The 18,644-nt window shown below is 40.1% G+C and overlaps 1 protein-coding gene across 3 annotated transcripts in view; it reads left to right on the forward strand.

Annotated features, from left to right (window-relative positions):
- Positions 1–18,644, forward strand: part of spopla (speckle type BTB/POZ protein like a) — a 191,177-nt gene that overhangs the window by 147,170 nt on the left and 25,363 nt on the right. For all 3 annotated transcript variants that reach the window (XM_073025791.1, XM_073025802.1, XM_073025796.1), the window contains one exon: positions 9,181–9,314. In XM_073025791.1, the coding sequence (XP_072881892.1) occupies positions 9,237–9,314 (78 nt within the window). In that variant the 5' untranslated portion in view covers positions 9,181–9,236. The remainder of the gene's footprint in view (positions 1–9,180; positions 9,315–18,644) is intronic.

Consider the following 18,644-nt stretch of genomic DNA (forward strand, 5'->3'; position numbering starts at 1 on the left):
ATAGACCACAGTTAACTATGATAAAAGACTGCAGCACAATGGCTCCCATCTCTGCAAATTTATTAGAAGTCACAGCAGCAACTTGGGTGTGACGTCAACGTATAGCCAATACATTGTTGGCCTTTAAGTGAGAAAGAAGCCTAAAGGGCACTTTGTCAACACTAAGCTATGGGTGACTCTAAAATACGCAACACGCACATCTTTTTAAATTATATCTAACTTTAAATGAAAGGCTGATTTTTAAAAAAAAAAAATTATTTTAGCTCCAGTCTATCTCTGTGTACTTAAAGTAATATGACAAAGAACCGGAAACATCAAATGAAACGTAGAAAAACTTAGAACACATTACAGGCCCTTAGGCCCACAATGCTCTGCCAAACATGTACTTACTTTAGAAATTACCTTGGGTTACCCATAGCCCTCTATTTTTCTAAGCTTTATGTACCTATCCAGGAGTCTCATAAAAGACCCTATTGTATCCACCTCCACCACTGTCGCTATCTGCCCATTCCACGTACTCACCACACTCTGCGTTTTAAAAAAAAAAAAACCACTTACCCCTGACATTTCTTCTGTACCTACTTCCAAGCACCTTAAAACTGTGCCCTCTCGTGCTAGCCATTTCAACCCTGGGGAAAAAGCCTCTGACTACCCACACAGTCAATGCATCTCATCAGTGTATACACCTCTATCAGGTCACCTCTCATCCTTCATCACTCCAAGGAGAAAAGGTCAAGTTCACTCAACCTATTCTCATAAGGCATGCTCCCCAATCCAGGCAACATCCTTGTAAATCTCCTCTGCACTCTTTCTATAGTTTCCACATCCATGTAGTGAGGTGACCAGAACTGAGCACAGTACTCCAAGTGGGGTCTGACCAGGGTCCTATATAGCTGTAACATTACCTCTCGGCTCTTGAACTCAATCCCACGGTTCATGAAGGCCAATACACCATATGTCTTCTTAACCACACAGTCAACCTACACAGCAGCTTATACTTTTGTGGTATTAGCAAGTAATTCAAGTTCTGCATGTAATAATGTTACCAAATGTCAGTTGTTATTGCATAATTAAGTCTCTGAATAAACCGCAATAATACATTGATTGGTAATTCAGCTCTTAATTTAAATCAAATTTTCTAAAAATGGAATGAATTTTGTTATTATATAAAACATGCATCTGTCTGTATCTGGCTGTAAGTAGTAAAGGATGGAACGTTAAACTCTGCTCAGTACTTAACCTTTCTCATATTGCGAGCAAATAAAGAGTAGCATTAAAAATTACAAGGTTTTGTTAATTGAGGTAGAGAATTTCCAAAGGTTTAAATAGAACTGTGGCAAGAAATTGCTCGACAGTTTTAAAAAATCCATAATGTTAAATATTAGTTTTTTTTAATAATTTGGGTAATGTTGGTGATAAATGCCCACAAACTGATCTAGAGTGTTGGTAGTAATGCTTGTATTTACTATAGGCTGGTGCATTGAATTGTTGTGGGTGTTAGTTACCAGCAGACTGAGGTCAAATTGAAAAGCATTTTTGAAAGATGTATTTTTTTAATACTGTTTTTTTTAGAAGACCTTGTACATGAATACACATATATGCTCAGTAGGTTGGGTAGTATAGTGGATTCCAGTTAACTGGGCCATTGGTTAATCATTGCAGCCACTTATTTGGGACAACTATTTTTTTAAAAACCCCAAAACAAATTGAGAAAATGGCTGGAAATCCCTGCATTTATTTGGGATACAATATGCTTAATTTTGGCAAGAGAGTTGCCAAACAGATACGAACTATCATCAGTGTGTGCACTTCCATGGCCGTTAGACACTACATAATGCTTAAAGTGAACAGTTCTTAAATAACATCAGTTGCACACATTTGTGTTCAAAAAGCAGTGATTTTTGTTACTGATAGTTGGCGAGAAATAAGCTGTAAGACTATTCCAAACTTTTGCTCACTGGTGGTTTCAAGCATTCACTACTTCAAGTTAAGAACTATAAATTTGAAGCTATTGTTACGAACCCCGTAACTGGGTCACTTACCATCAAAGATAGAGAGGTCCGTTGAAGTCTGATGATACTATTTTTAACAGTAGTTATTAGTAAAAATACACAAAAATAATATCAATGCAAATATACAGATAATATACGTCATCAATACTAAATCTAAAAGTGTGGGTATAATAATAATCAATAAGAAATAAGCTCTATCGTTGTCTAGGGGATAATGTATTGTTCGATGGAAATATAAAGTTCACTCAGTTCATGCAGGCTGCAGCCTTTGGGGACCACTGGGTTTGCAATGGTTGGAGAGAGAGAGAGTTTTGGGAGAAAAACTTGCCGGCTTTCCTTTTATGATTTCGATCCGTCGGAGTCCCGTTGGTGTGGCCGTTCACTTGTGGCCTCTCCTTTAGCTAAAGCCGTTTTTCCGTGGTGAGCCCGCCAATCCCAGGCAAGGGAAGGACGCACACGAGACCCCCACCGGCTGTCGCTATTAAACACTGTCACGGGATTTCTAGCATTTCTCCTGGTGCGCCTGAAGAGGTTGTTCCCCAGACCCTCTTTTATCCTTACTCACGGGGTCTCAGATGTCAATTAGGTTGGGATGATGCAATCCCTCAACCAGCCCACTCTGGTCATCCCCTGAGGGGCTTCAATGAATAGTACAATACTCAATACACAATTCCATCTCCAAGAGACAATAGCCGTTATCAATGGTTTTGTTTCGCTAAGGCCAGGACACATTCTAAACCTGTGGATTCTGCGTGTCTCTCCCTCATTTCCTGGGTCCCAGACCCGAATTAATAGTGATCTTGCGATTCTCAAAAAGGAGGGGGCGACTTTGTACCCTTCGGCCCCTCAGAGTTGCGGCACATTCGTAACACCCCCTTCCTTCTAAGATTTTTACCACCGGTAAAAATGAATTAATACAGAGTCTTACAGGATTTCAGAATCTAACACAATACAAAAGAGTTTTTTTTCACTACAGAGTAATACAGTTATACATTCAAGTCAGCATCTAAACAGTTAGCGATTACATTGTCACTTCCTTTAATATCTTAACATCTTGTACCTTAATAAATTCTTGTAGCATCAGACTCCAATTTAATAACCACCTTATTTTTATTCCTTTTCTTCAGCAAACAAAAACTAAAGAGTTGTGATCTTAGCTTACGTGTATATTACAAAAGTTCATGCAAATACTAATCTTTATTTTACTTTCAAACTTAACAGTCAATCTTCCATGGGGTTGTCTTTATTAGTTACATGCTTTGTCAAAATCCCTTAAAACCGGATCCTGTTATTTAAAGTGGCATCCCATCAACCCTCGCCCCGTTTCCAGTTAACTCCCACGTGGTTAACTTGTATACTAGTGTGGAATAGGCTTTTGCATGCTCCTTTCATAGGAGTTATTTTATCAACAATGTGTTCCAAACTTAGACCATTTTCCGAATTTCCACACAATTCTTTAATTTTAAGCAAGTCGTTAATTTTATCTTCTGGACCCTTCATGCTATTAGTTTTCAGTTTAAACTCTGCAAGCGATCCCTCTTTGTCCAAACAGCATTTCAAATTCTGCCTCTTCACAGCACTCTCTTGAATAACAATAGCGTGTAGGGCACCTTTACATTCCAAATCAACCTGTAATTGATTCGCAGGCACCGTGTTAACAAGCCATTGTCTCTGTAGCCTGGTTGCTGCTTCTGCTTTAAATTTTCTTCATTCAATTTAGGAACTACACTTTTCCCTTTTCCTTCAATAATACTATTCACCTCACCACCTTTTATCTCCTCACTAACTTTTAACGCACCTTTGAGCACAAACAACTGGGAATTCACTTCCCACTAATACCAAGGTTAACCCTTTCTTCACTGAACCAAGTCTATCTGACCCACAAGGACTGCATTCCTTATCAACTGAATCAAATACCTCAGACTTTTTCTGAGTTCCCTTACTAGGTTCAGTACCACGTGCATCCACATCTTGAACACACTCGAACGGGACATCTGCCTCTTCCAGGCTTTCAATACCCGTACCCTTTTCAAATTCTAAGTTCCCCTGATCCTCCCAGTTACTCTCTGGGCAACTCCCTTCCGGAGTAAACTCAACCCTGCGGGCTGAAACAACCTCATCTGCCAACCCAGCAGACTTCTTCAAGGTAATGGCATCCTTTTCATCTAGGACTGCCCTCATTTCATTATCGGGAACACATTTAAAATTTTCAACTTCTTCAAACAGTTCTGCCAAACCAGACAGATCATCCATGTCCAACCCTGGACCTTTTAACAGCCTTATCGGTTTCTCATCTTTACTCCGTGCCTCTATAAATTTCCTCCTAGCTAAGGGCAGGTCTACCTCCTCTCCCTTACTCTCTTTCACTTTCCTATTCTCCGTTTTACCACCCTCTAACTCCTCTTGGTACAGGGTCGGTAAAAACGTCTCGGCCAAATCGATACTGGCCGGATTTAAACTGGTCTCGTTCTCAGCTGCCTTTCTCGACATGCTGTGAGTGGTCGCGCATGTGGGATAGATCTTTGAATCTAGGGGCAGGTCCTCAACACTTACAGGCTGGCTCGTCAGCTCCATGGCCGACCAGACTTCACCACCAGCTAAATCGTTACCCAGAAGGATGTCTACGTCAGTTCTCGGAAATTCTGATCGCACCCCTATTTCAACTGGTCCAGATACCAGCTCACAATTTATAACGATCCTATGCAAAGGCACCACTTCTGTCCCTTTTCCTATGCCTCTCAAAGCTACCTCTCCAGTCTGAGAACCAAAATCTAGCACCATACTGCGAATCAATGACAGTTCAGCTCCCTTGTGTCTCCAGATCCGCACTGGAACTGGTGTGTCTCCCTCTTTCACAGACACGGTTCCTTCTGCTATAAATTTCTCAGACCCCTCTCGTATTCTGTCTACCTGGGGCTTTCTCGTCGATTTACTGATCACCACAATACATCCTGTAGGGACTGCTGCACTCCATTTTCCTGTCTCCTTCCTCGGAGCAAGGCACTTAGATGCAATATGGCCCACCTTTCCACAATTAAAACAGGTCAAGCCAGGACCTCTCCTGCCGTCATGCCTTTCCTCCTCCTTAATTTTACCACGAGCTCCCAGCGGGATCTCTGCCTCAGCCGGCGGGCTTTCTCTACCGTTCCCACGGTCTCTCTGGTAACTTTTATTCAAGGAAAACTTTGTCTTGTGGGTTAGGGCATATTCATCTGTGAACCTAGCAAATTTGGATATGGACTTATTCGGCTTCTCATTCATATACATCCAGATATCATCTGAAACACAACCTTTAAATTCCTCAAACAGAATTAACTCTGAGACGCCAAAAATCTTCTTCCACTATTTCTGCTGCACACGAACGATCCAAGAGCACACCCTTCTCATGGGCAAATTCTGCATACGTCTGATTCCACCCTTTAAATTTCTGAACTTTTGTCTATACGCTTCAGGTACCAATTCATAGGTCCGAAGAATGGCCTCCTTTACTTTCTCATAATTCTCAGACTCCTCCTCCTCCATGGACAACGCCGCATATGCCCGTTGTGCCTTCCCTTTTAACACACTTTGTAACAACGCCACTTTGGGCCACTTCTGACTCACTGCCACCTTTTCAAAATGCAAGAAATAACTATCAACATCCGTCTCCTCAAACGGAGGTACTAACCTGAACTCCCTTCTAACATTAAACCGCTCCTCTCGGTCTGACCCTTGAGCTCTTCACTCTTGCCTTAACTTCTCCATGTCCAAGTCATGTTGCCTCTGTTTCTCCTTCTCATACTCCCTCTCCTTCTCGGCTCTCTCCCTCTCCTTTTCGGCCCTTTCCTTCTCTTTTTCAGCTGCTTCCAGCTGTTTTAACTTAATTTCATGCTCCCTCTGCTTCTCAGCTCTGTCCTGCTCCCTTTCCTTTTTGGTTCTTTCTTTTTCCTTTTCGGCTGCTTCTAGCTGCTTTAACTTAATTTCATGTTCCAACCTTAATTTCTCCAACTCTAACTGAGCCGTCCCACTAACTGGTACCTTTTCAGGGATATTTTCCAATACCTCAGCCGAAAACACATTCTTCACAATATAATACTGAGTTATGGCCCTCCGCGCCTCCAGCTTTTTCATTGACAACCTCACCTCCGCGAGATTTAGTCCTTTCGCGATATTTATCAAGTCCGACTTTGTGGCGGCCTCTAGCGCCTCCAGAGTCGGATTTTCTATAAATTCGTCAACGTCCATCTTTGCTGGTTTCCCGTCTGGTTACCCGCGCAACCAGACCCACATTTGGACTTAAAAGCCCGATTCACTGGCCCTCCAATTTGGTATCAAATCCTGGACGAGCCCCCAAGTTGTTACGAACCCCGTAACTGGGTCACTTACCAGCAAAGATAGAGAGGTCCGTTGAAGTCTGATGATACTATTTTTAACAGTATTTATTAGTAAAAATACACAAAAATAATATCAATGCAAATATACAGATAATATACGTCGTCAATACTAAATCTAAAAGTGCGGGTATAATAATAATCAATAAGAAATAAGCTCTATCATTGTCTAGGGGATAATGTATTGTCCGATGGAAATATAAAGTTCACTCAGTTCATGCAGGCTGCAACCTTTGGGGACCGCTGGGTTTGCAATGGTTGGAGAGAGAGAGAGTTTTGGGAGAAAAACTTGCCAGCTTTCCTTTTATGATTTCGATCCGTCGGAGTCCCGTTGGTGTGGCCGTTCACTTGTGGCCTCTCCTTTAGCTAAAGCCGTTCTTCCGTGGTGAGCCCGCCAATCCCAGGCAAGGGAAGGACGCACACGAGCCCCCCACCAGCTGTCGCTATTAAACACTGTCACGGGATTTCTAGCGTTTCTCCTGGTGCGTCTGAAGGGGTTGTTCCCCAGAGCCTCTTTTATCCTTATTCACGGGGTCTCAGATGTCAATTAGGTTGGGATGATGCAATCCCTCAACCAGCCTACTCTGGTTGTCCCCTGAGGGGCTTCAATGAATAGTACAGTACTCAATACACAATTCCGTCTCCAAGAGACAATAGCTGTTATCAATGGTTTTGTTTCACTGAGGCCAGGACACATTCCAAACGTTGTGGATTCTGCTTGTCTCTCTCTCATTTCCTGGGTCCCAGACCCGAATTAATAGCGATCTTGCGATTCTCAAAAAGGAGGGGGCGACTTTGTACCCTTCGGCCCCTCAGAGTTGCGGCACATTCGTAACACTATCAACAGTCATCTTGAATATTACAATGAAAGTGAAGATTTGGAGGATGCATTCCTTGCTAGCATTATATGAAGGCAGCCCATTATCTGCACTAGGTGTCAACACTGATTTTGTTCATTGTGTATACTGGATGAATTCCTCTGATAATTATTAGGGACTTGTACAGTTTTATAATACTATAGTACTATTGGTAGTGTTCAAGTTTGTTCTGTATTTCATTTAAATACATAATTTGTTACTCATTTTGTCCTCTTTATACCTATTTTTAGGTATTTCCTTGAAATTTCGGCTAATTGGTGCAGCCACTTAATTAGGCCAATATGCACTGGTCTCGATGTGTCCCGATTAATCATAATCCACTGTATTTGTCGATGGAACAGTGTTAACATTTTGACTTCATCACCTTTTTATCTGGTCTCATCTTGAAATATTTTTTCTCTTCCTATAGAAGCTGACTGACTTTGTATATCTCTGGAATTACAGTGAATTGTCTTTGTAATTCTGTCAAGCATCTTCAATCAAGGGCTTGTTGATTGATGAACATTGCAATTATTTTGTACAGGAAGCTACTGCACATTGGGTCATACTTTATTGCCTCAGGTTACTCCAGCGGTACAATGATGAACGCTGTGCTGTTAGTGCACCAGCCGAATGCTGGCCAAAACCTTGCTATGCCAATTCAAGGAGGACATCAGTACAACTTTCATTATCACTTGTAGAGAAGGTTTTCAAAATTATAATAGTGTTTTCTGGTGTGATTTTTCATGTGAGATTGAACAGTAATTGTTTCATCACCTTAATAAATAAGGCTTCCTTAATTTGCAGAGTTCAGCCTCTTTGCACTTGATTCTGTTACCACTTTGGTGCTGTGTACGCAGTGGTGAGAGAGATTGCAGTTTCTACTGTTAAATCTTATTTTTTTTAAATACATGGTTAATTAGTATTTCTCAAACACATAAACTTAAACATTTTAATGGTTTTAAGAGATGTGTCATTTTGCATTTGAGAAAGCAAACCAATGTGAAAAGCATTAAAGGATATCACTCTGGGAGCATCCTATGTGCAAGCAAAAAAGGCTTTCTTGCTATACAAGGACCTGAACAAAACTGAAGTATAGAAATGCTGTAAAAACTAGCCAGTCAAGCAGCATTTGTGAAAGAAGGAAACAGGCAATGTTTTAGGTGAGTTCCCCCTTCCCCAGAATGGCAAAGAGTGGAGCGTTTACCATTTTCGAAGCAGGACTGGTGGAAGGAATGAGTTGTCAAATAAAGTACTGAATTTGCTTCATGAAAGTTACTATAAACAGGTAGGTTAAGTTAGGTTATTTGTTTTAGTGTCATATCTGGTTACCAACTCCTTATTGGATTCTGCACCTCACATTCTGTCTTAGTAATAATTTTAGTTCTTTAATCAGTCTATTTTATCATCGCTTTTTAATGCTGATGTGCAAATCAAAATGAACCTGTATTTTGGAAAGCCTTATTGCTTAGACTAAAACTGAAATGGGCATGTAAGCATGCAAATGATTTTTTCGTCAGTCATTTGTATATTAAAGTTATTTAATATTAAAGTAGTTAACAATAAATCACTCTTTTATTAGACTACCCCCACCCCCATTAATCTGCGTGAAACCCACTAAATAACTTTGCAATGCACAGGGGATGTTGGCCTGAGAGGATATATCAATGTGAAAATGCTTGACTCATTGTCCTGTATTCTATTTCTGCAGCACTGAACATTATGGATATTATAAGCGGAATTGAAAGAGCAGTATATTTTATGTAGTTGTCTATGTGCGAGAAAACTAATGCACATGATTTTTTTCAGTAAATGCAAATTCTAGCATTTGGAATTTTCTAAGAGATTTAGTAGTTCAATTGCTTTTGATTTTTTTACTTGATTTTGTACCACACAATAAGTGTATTTCGAGGTTAATAATTTAACTCTGTTTCATTGCAGGAGAAGGCCTGAAATTTGCTGTGGCGTAAAGGTTCAAAACAGTGGACAAGCTGGCAATGTCAAGGGTGCCAACACCCCCTCCGCCTGGAGAAATGTCTAGTGGACCTGTGGCAGAGAGTTGGTGTTACACCCAGGTACAGTACACCCCAGAAGTTCTGTGACTGATTATAAAGTCATGACAGTGGAACCGAGATTTTCGGTGGAAAAGAAGAACAGCAAATTTAAGTGTTGTGACATTCACCTGACTTTAAATTGGAACTGTTTTTCTTCATAGTTAGGCATGAACAGTGGACAACTTTTGAAACAAATGTATGCTCTACATTGCAATCAAGGATTCCCAAATGGACACAAATAAATATAGTTTGTTTGGTAGTTACATATTACTTGAGGCTGTTACGTAACCTCGTAACCAGGTAACTTACCAGCAAAGATAGCGGGATCAGCTGAGTCGGATGCTACTATTTTCAAACGTTTTATTCAAAAAGGGGCACAAACGGATGGTTAAAACAAAACATTCAGATCATATACATCGTCAAAACTCAATCTAAAACACCGGTGTAATAATAATCAATCAGAAATAAGCTCTATAGTTGTCTAGGGGATAATACTGAGTCCAATTGAAATATAAAGAGTCACTCAGAAGTTTGCAGGCTTTTCCCTTTTGGGAACCGCTGGGGTTTCACGTTGTGGAGAGAGAGAGATGGTTGAGAAAGGATAAACACTTGCCCGTTGTCTTTACAGAGCAAATCCTTGGAATCAGGGGAGCAGGCTTCCCCGTTGTTAGTTAAAAGCAGTCTTCCATTGGTTCTAGCCACAGATTCAAAATTTGGAATCTAACGCACGTGGCTTCCTTCAAAATGCCTTCCCGCTCCCACGGGAATCGGTATCGTGCTTCCTTGGTGTCTCCTGGGTGCGTCTGAGGGTTGTGCCCCCCTCAGACCCTCCTTTATACTTCTTCACGGGATCGCAGGTGTCAATCAGGTTGCAGGTGATGCGATCTCTCTCTCAACCAGCCCACTTTGCCCGAGGGCTTTTCACGTGGTCTTCATGAGACAATAGTCAATATCGCCTTTATTCTGCTTCTCGGGAGAACATGGTCTTCCGCACGTCTCTCTCTCTCTCTCTCTCCCATTTCCTGTGTCTATTCAGCACGTCTCTCCCCCTCTTGGGTCAGTTGACCCCCCCTTGACTAGGGCTCTTGCGATTCTCACAAAGGAGGGGGCCGAGGTCATAACAAGGCATACACTCGTGATTCATTGTAAATGTAGTGCATTATCTGTTGGAAAAGCAGGTGATCCCTACAGGCAAAATGCAGGACGAAAGTGAGAGAGATGATTAAGGACTGACTGGAGTTTACTGAAGGAAGAATTGAGCTGTTTCACTTTTTAGTTTTCTATTCTGTCTTCAGGCAGCCTTTTATTTTGGCATTAATTCTTAACATAGAACATAGAATAATACAGCACATTACAGGCCCTTCGGCCCACAATGTTGTGCCGTTCCTCAAACCCTGCCTCCCATATAACCCCCCACCTTAAATTCTTCCATATACCTGTCTAGTAGTCTCTTAAACTTCACTAGTGTATCTGCCTCCACCATTGACTCAGGCAGTGCATTCCACGCACCAACCACTCTGAGTGAAAAACCTTCCTCTCATATCCCCCTTGAACTTCCCTCCCCTTACCTTAAAGCGATGTCCTCTTGTACTGAGCGGTGGTGCCCTGGCGAAGAGGCGCTGACTGTCCACTCTGTCTATTCCTCTTAAAATCTTGTACACCTCTATCACGTCTCCTCTCATCATCCTCCTCTCCAAAGAGTAAAGCCCAAGCTCCCTTAATCTCTGATGATAATCCATACTCTCTAAACCAGGCAGCATCCTGGTAAATCTCCTCTGTACCCTTTTTAAAAGGGTATTTTTAAATTTTATTTTATTTTTATTTTTATTTTTTAAACAATCCAAGATTGTTGTATTGATATTTCACATAATCTTGGTGCTTTTCATTTTTGTTTCTGATTATATCATTTCATATTGAATTTTCTGTTATTCAAGCTTTTCATTTTATTGAATTTTACATGCTTTATTACTGGGAATTTCATAATAAAGTTTAATCTCTGATTAATCAAACTAGGCAACAGAACTGAAATGAGTAATCTCTATTAGGTTGTTAAATCTTTTTTAAACTATCTATTTGAAGTCTGTAGGCTGGATTAGAAGAGCAGACAACATGGCTGTGCCAGATAGACACCGAAGGAGCAGAGCTATGATTGTAAAATAAGAGCAAATTATTGTTTTTGCAGAAGGGATTAATATAGTTCATTTACTTACTTGTTCAATTAGATCAACATTATGTCTTGTCCAAAGGGCCTGTTATATATTGCAAAACGAACAAATGGTTCTGAACCCTCTTGCAGTCTAGGTTCAAAAGATCCCAGGACACTAAGTGGGAAAATAGCTGAGAGATTTATTATCTGATCAATATTACTAAAGTAAATAATTTGGTCATTATTGAATTATCTATGCCATTTCCTGTTTTATAATAGTGGCACATCCCAAAGCATTTTATTGATTCTAAAGTGCCCTGGGATGTCCTTGCATTTATACTCTATGTTTTCTGAAATGTTATATTTTTAAAAAATCATGTTGAAGTTTATATTTAGCCAGGGAGTGTTACGGTGCCCATTTCCCCGTGAAGGATTTTGGATCGTGGCATTGGTTGAGCCCTAAATAATCATCAGTGCTTGTTATTAATGAATAAGTGATACCAAAGCACCTATCAAGACAGGTGCAGCTAATTGGATGGTTTTGGTTTTTCCTGGTTTGTCGAGGTATGTTATTCTCAAGCAAATTTCACCCACAGTCAATGTCAGTGCTGGAATTTTACCGGGATAACTTGGCTAGAAGAGTAACTTCAATTCAATACTTTTAATAATGGATGACAGGTGATTTTGAAATAAGGGCCTGGGAAGCACTGAAACAATGAGCAGCAATTAGTGTACCCTCATGTAGGCACCCAAATGTGTTCAGATGTATGACAGGTGGTTTCCTAAATCAGTTTGTTCAGAAACAATGAGGGAACAAGCTATTTTAGATCTAGTATTGTGTACTGAGAAAGCTTTTATGAATACACATAATAAAAAGACAAAGATGAATGTGCTTCTCCTGTAGACTGAGACAGGTGAAAGTATGTAGTGTAATAAAGAAATGGCATAGAAATTAAATAGATATTTTATTTTTGACTTGAAAAGAACACAAAACTCCCCTGTACAGAATTGTGTATCTAGAGTAAATGAGTTCAAATAAATTCATATTTGGGGAAAAGTGGAGAAAATTAATAGGTCTGAAAGCAAACCCCTTAACCTACGGGCTGGCATCTTAAGATTTAAAGGAAATGATAATGAATATAGAACATAATACCAGATATTTTCAAAATTCCAGGTTCTGGAACTGATTTTGTAGTTTGGAAGCTAGAATGAAGGATGTGTTAGAGCATTTGGATAATAAATTAGTTGTAGGTGACTGGAAATATGAAAAGGAATGAGCATTTGATAAATCTTATTGAGAGCAAGTCATTTGAGTTATTTAGATTTCCGGGAGGCCTCAAAGGAGCAGAATTAGACCATTTCGCCCATCGAGTCTGCTCCACCATTCCATCATGGTTAATTTATTATCTCTCAACCCTAATCTCCCCATAACCTTTGACACCTTGACTAATCAAGAAACTGTCAACCTTTGCTTTAAGTATGTTCAATGACTTGGTCTTCTCAGCCATTCGTGGCAAGGAATTCCACAGATTCACCTCCCTTGAGTGAAAGAAATTCCTCCTTATCTCTGTGCTAAATGATTGTTCCTCTATTCTGAGGCTATGCCCTATAATCTTAGACTCCCCACCCCCATAGAAAACATCTTCTCCACATCCACTCTTCCACTCTATCTAGGCCTTTCAATATTTGATAGGTTTCAATGAGAACCCCTCCCATTTTTCTAATCTCCAGTGAGTACTACAGGCCCAGAGCCATCAAATTCTCTGCATACGTTAACCCTTTCATTCCTGGGATAATTTTAGACAATAGATAATAGATGCAGCAGTAGGCCATTCGGCCCTTTGAGCCAGCACCACCCTTCGATGGGATCTTGGCTGATCATCCACAATCAGTAACCCATTCCTGCCTTCTCCCCATAGCCCTTGGCTCCGCTATCTTTAAGAGGTCTATCAAACTTTTTCTTGAAAGCATCTAGAGAATTGGCCTCCACTGCCTTCTGAGGCAGAGCATTCCATGGATCCACAACTCTCTGGGTGGAAAAAGTTTTTCCTCAACTCTGTTCTAAATGGCCTACCCCTTTATTCTTAAACTGTGTCCTCTGGTTCTGGACTCCCCCAGCATCGGGAACATGATTCTTGCTTCTAGCGTGTCCAATCCCTTAATAATCTTATATGTTTCAATCAGATCTTTTCTCATCCTTCTAAATTCCAGTGTACAAACCAAGTCGCTCCAATCTTTCAACATATGACAGTCCCGCCATCCCGGGAATCAACCTCATGAACCTACGCTGCACTCCCTCAATAGTAAGAATGTCCTTTCTCAAATTTAGAGACCAAAACTGAACACAATACTCCAGGTGTGGTCTCACCAGGGCCCTGTACAACTGCAGAAGGACCTTTTTGCTCCTATACTCAACTCCCCTTGTTATGAAGGCCAACATGCCATTAGCTTTCTTCACTGCCTGCTGTACCTGCATGCTTATTTTCAGTGACTGATGAACAAGGACACCTAAATCTCGTTGTACTTCCCCTTTTCCTAACTTGACACCATTCAGATAGTAATCTGCCTTCCTGTTCTTGCCACTGAAGTGGATAACCTCACATTTATCCACATTAAACTGCATCTGCCCACCCACCCAACCTGTCCAAGTCACCCTGCATTCTCCTAACATCCTCCTCATATTTCATACTGCCATCCAGCTTTGTGTCATCTGCAAATTTGCTAATGTTACTTTTAATCCCTTAAATTACCTTTAATCCCATTTTCATGAACCTCCTCTGGATTATCTCCAATGACAACACATCTTGTATGAAGGGCCAAGAATTGATCAGAATACTCCAAGTGTGGTCTGATGAATGCCTTATAAAGCCTCAGCATTACATCTTCCCTTTAATATTCTAGACTTCTTGAAATGAATGCTAACATTACATTTGCTTTTCTTGCCATCGACTCAACCTGCAGGTTAACCTTCATGAACTCTCAAATGCCTTCTACCTTTTTGATTTTTGAATTTTCTCCGTTTAGAAAATAATCTACCATATATTCCGGAGTATAAGCCAGCCCCCCCCCCCCCCCCCCATTTTCAAGGTTAAAAAAGTGACTTTTTCATTTTACCATTGTATATGCTGACCCCTTTTCTAGAGGTTTTTGATTTAAACAGAAAAGATCACAAGGTCTCACATGCTGGTACTCAGCTTTGCCGGATCTGGAACTGGGAAATTTTGTGAACCAATACCTGCTAAGAAAACAGGCCTACACATTGTAGAGCGTTATAAGCAAATTATTAATAAATAAATCAGGGAGGGAAATTTTGGATTAGGTCTCCAATGGCAAAGGATCCTCTGAAATGTAACCCGCGTGAAACCATTTAGCGCCTATCATAATCTCATTAAAACATAACATGGGGCGGCAGGATCAATACGTCTACTCAGTATTGAGTTTGTGACCGCCATGTACAAAAGATTAAAACGAATGCGATATGATGCTGGCTTCAAGCTGAAGGTTGTTGATTTTGCTAAAGGAACGAATAATTCTGCAGCTGCTAAGAAGTTTAGTGTAAATGAGAAACAAGTGAGAGAGTGGAGAAAGGCAGAGGACATGCTGAGGGAAATGCCAAAGACGAAATGTGCAAACCGTGGGAAAACATGCCAGTGGTCAGAACTAATTTAATATCTATTCCCCTTGAAATAAATGACAACATTGCGTTTGCCTTCTTTACCACAGACTCAACCTGTAAATTAACTTTCTGGAAGTCTTGCAAAAGGACTCTTTAGTCCCTCTGCACCTCTGATGTTTGAACCTTCTCCACATTTAGATAATAGCCTGCACAATAGTTTTCCAAAATGCTTTCTATTACACTTCGCAACACTTCCATCTGCCACTTTATTCACTGCCCTGGCAGTGTTACAGGTGTCCCCCTCTTTCCAAACGTATGATTTACGCAACTTTGCTTTTATGAAAGATTTACATTAGTAGCTGTTTTCGCTAACCGAAAGAGGATTTTCGCTTTTACGATAAAAGACGCCTGCTTTAAACTTGTGTTTACCCCGAGAAAGAATAAAGGGGAATAGATATTAAATCAAGGGTATAATGCTGAGGTTTTAAAAGACAGTAGTTAAGCCACACTTGAAATATTGTCAACAGTTTTGGGTTCCATATCTCAGAAAGGATGTATTGTCATTGGACAGAGTCCAGAGGAGGTTCACAAGGATGAATAGCATGTGAGGAGTGTTTGGCAGCTTTGGGCCACTGGAATTTGGAAGAATGCTGGGGGATCTCATTGAAACATAGCAAATGTTGAAAAGATTGGATAAGGTAGATGTGGAGAGGATGTTTCCTATGGTGAGAGTATCCAAAACTAGAGGGCACAGCTCAAAATTGAGGGGCAACCTTTTAGAACAGACGTAAGGAGGAATTTATTTAGCCAGAGAGTGGTTAATCTGTCACAGACTGTATTGGAGGCCAAGTCCATGGGTATATTTAAGGCAGAAGTTGATAGTTTCTTGATCGGTCAGGGCATCAAAGGATATGGCGAGAAGGTAGGCGCTTGGGGTTGAGTGGGATCTGGGATCAGCCTTGATGGCATGGCGGAGCAGACTCGTTGGGCTGAAAGGCCTGATTCTGCACGTATGTCTTATGGTCTTCTACCACAAGTAGAAGAATTTAGAATTAGGGGTAGAAGTATTCTCATGCCTGCTCCACAATTTATCAAGATGACAGTTGATGTACCCCATCCCATTTTCCCCATATTAACATTTTCCTTGATTTTCTTAATCTATAAAAATCTAACAATCTCTTCCTGAAATATCAGAATCAGTTGAGATTCTGCAGGCCTTTTGAGTAGAAAATTGTGAAGATTCAGAATTCTCTGAATAAAGTCTCTGAAGAAATTTCAGAAGGTGGCTGGTGATGAGAGATAATGGAGGCACTTGCAATTTTTGTATATTTCCATATTCTAGGGTGTTTCTCACTGATTGGAAGGTATCAAAAGTAATCCCAATATTTAGGAAAGGGAAGAGAAAAAATAAGAACTACACCTGTAAGAACTACATCAGCCTAACATCTGTAGCAGGGAAATCCTAGAACACATTTTCTCAACCTTTTTTACCCTGGCAGAACCCCTGAAATAATTTTCATGTCTTGGGGAACCCCTGTGTAAAAATAATTTATTAAACCTACAGTTCACGATACGTTAGCAAGTTGTAGATATAACACAAAATTAATTGTCAATGCTCTTTTGAGTAGAGAATGAATTTTTAGCCAATCTTTCTTGAAAGAAGCAGGTGGTTAAGCTAAGCTTAACTTTCTTGAAGTTGATCTCTTTCTTTCCCTTTCATAAATTTTAAAAACTCATAAGGAATATATAATAAATTTCTGTTAAATAACTGGCTTAAGCCAAATGGGACTTAATTTTTCTAAAGGTAAGTTCAGTAGATTTAATTTAAATAAAGGTTGCAAAATGATTTTAATGTTATTTACAACATCAAAATTAATTGACATGGTTGAACAGTAGTTACTAAAAACCTTAATCCAAAGCAATATGGATAAAAATATAAGCTAAGACACAATTTTAATCAAGGCTTTGAAAAAACATTTTCTTACTAAGTGACATGACCAGGCTCAAATATAGGCCTATCATGTGAAACCTGTGCTTGTCTTTTTGCTGCACAAATATTCAGCTCTGAGTTGAACTTAAGGTCAGCACACATGGGTTTCATCTTCAACTGAAATGAGATGATTTCTGTCCTTGCTCTTGGTGCTTGTTAAACAAGAAAAAGCTTGCTCACACATGTAAGAAGTTAAAAACTGCAGCATCATGTGCAGGATACTCTTTCACAGAAATCCTGAACTTATCCACTGGCAGGGTCTGTAAATCTCATCTTAAGTGTACAATCTCAAAGTTGCTCTTCTTCTTTCAAAGTGAAGTTCTCAGGCTGAGCAGAAGATTCAGAGAAAGGGTCCCTCCCCAGTTATACACTTGTGTTAAAAGGGAGGAAAAATACTGTTCAATTTTGTTCTGCAGTTCTTTCAGGTGGTTTTGAAAACTTTCTGATATCCTTTCTCACTCTCAAGCCCAAGCAGCAGTGCAAAAGTTTCAAGATTTCCTTTCTGCAACAAAATTTTTCCGAAGATTCAGTTTCCCTTTAAATCTAAAAATCTTATCACTTAATTCAAAACATTTTCTCCAGGGCCTTGCAAAAACTTGTTCAACTGGTTCATATGATGAAAAATGTCTGTTAAGTAGGCTAGTTTTTGCAGCCATTCTTCATCTTCAAAGCACTCAGCAAAATCTGGCCTCCTATTTTTTTTAAAGTACTCCTTCAATTCACCTTTCAGCTCAAACACCCTGTTGAGAACTCTTCCTCGGCTGAGCCCCTGGTTTTCTGTATGTAGTAAGAGATTGGTATGCTCTTTGTCCAGGTGTTGACACAGTTTTTTAAAACATTCTCGAGTGAACTGGTCTTTGTTTAATAAAGTTAACCTTTTTTGTAGCATCATCCAAAACTTTTTTATTTCATCTCCAAGCGTTTTTGACATCACACCTCTGTGAAGAAAGCAGGGTGTTGTGACAACATCAAGATTTTTTATAACAAGACAAGCGGAATCTCTCATGGAGGCAATCATCGATAGGGCACCATCAGAACAGATGGCAACACAGTTCCTCCAAGACAGACCTTTTGTTTCCAGATACAAAGACAAACCATTAAATATAAGTTGGCCTTTGCTTGCTTTGGGCAGCTCATCGCAACAGAAAAAGTCTTCTTGTATTTCACTATTATTTGCAAATCATATAAACTTGGATCACCAGTCAATGTAAAACCCATTGATAAGTAGCTTTCATTGTAAAGACAGACTTTTATTGTGTGTTTGTTGTTGCACTAGTGCAGTGAAATGACTCCAGCTGTAATTCTTCATCATTTACCTATCAGAATTGTTCGTAGGCCCAGGCCTAGAATCCTCCTCTTCCATCTCACACCTCCTCTTCAAAAATTGCCATATCGGGCTGTCTTTAGAATGAAAATTTCCCTTCAATTTTCTACTGCACCTGTAGTTTGTTTGTTCCCATAACAAACAATGTGGTGCTTAAGGGGAGGTTGAGGGAAGTTGTTTGGGGAGTAGAGGCTGACGTCAGCACAAGTTGGGCAAGTCCATTCAATGCTTGGAAAAAGCACTTCATGCTTCTCATCAGCTTACCATCCTCCCCT

Source organism: Hemitrygon akajei, chromosome 2, assembly GCF_048418815.1.
Source record: "Hemitrygon akajei chromosome 2, sHemAka1.3, whole genome shotgun sequence".
NCBI lineage: Eukaryota > Metazoa > Chordata > Chondrichthyes > Myliobatiformes > Dasyatidae > Hemitrygon > Hemitrygon akajei.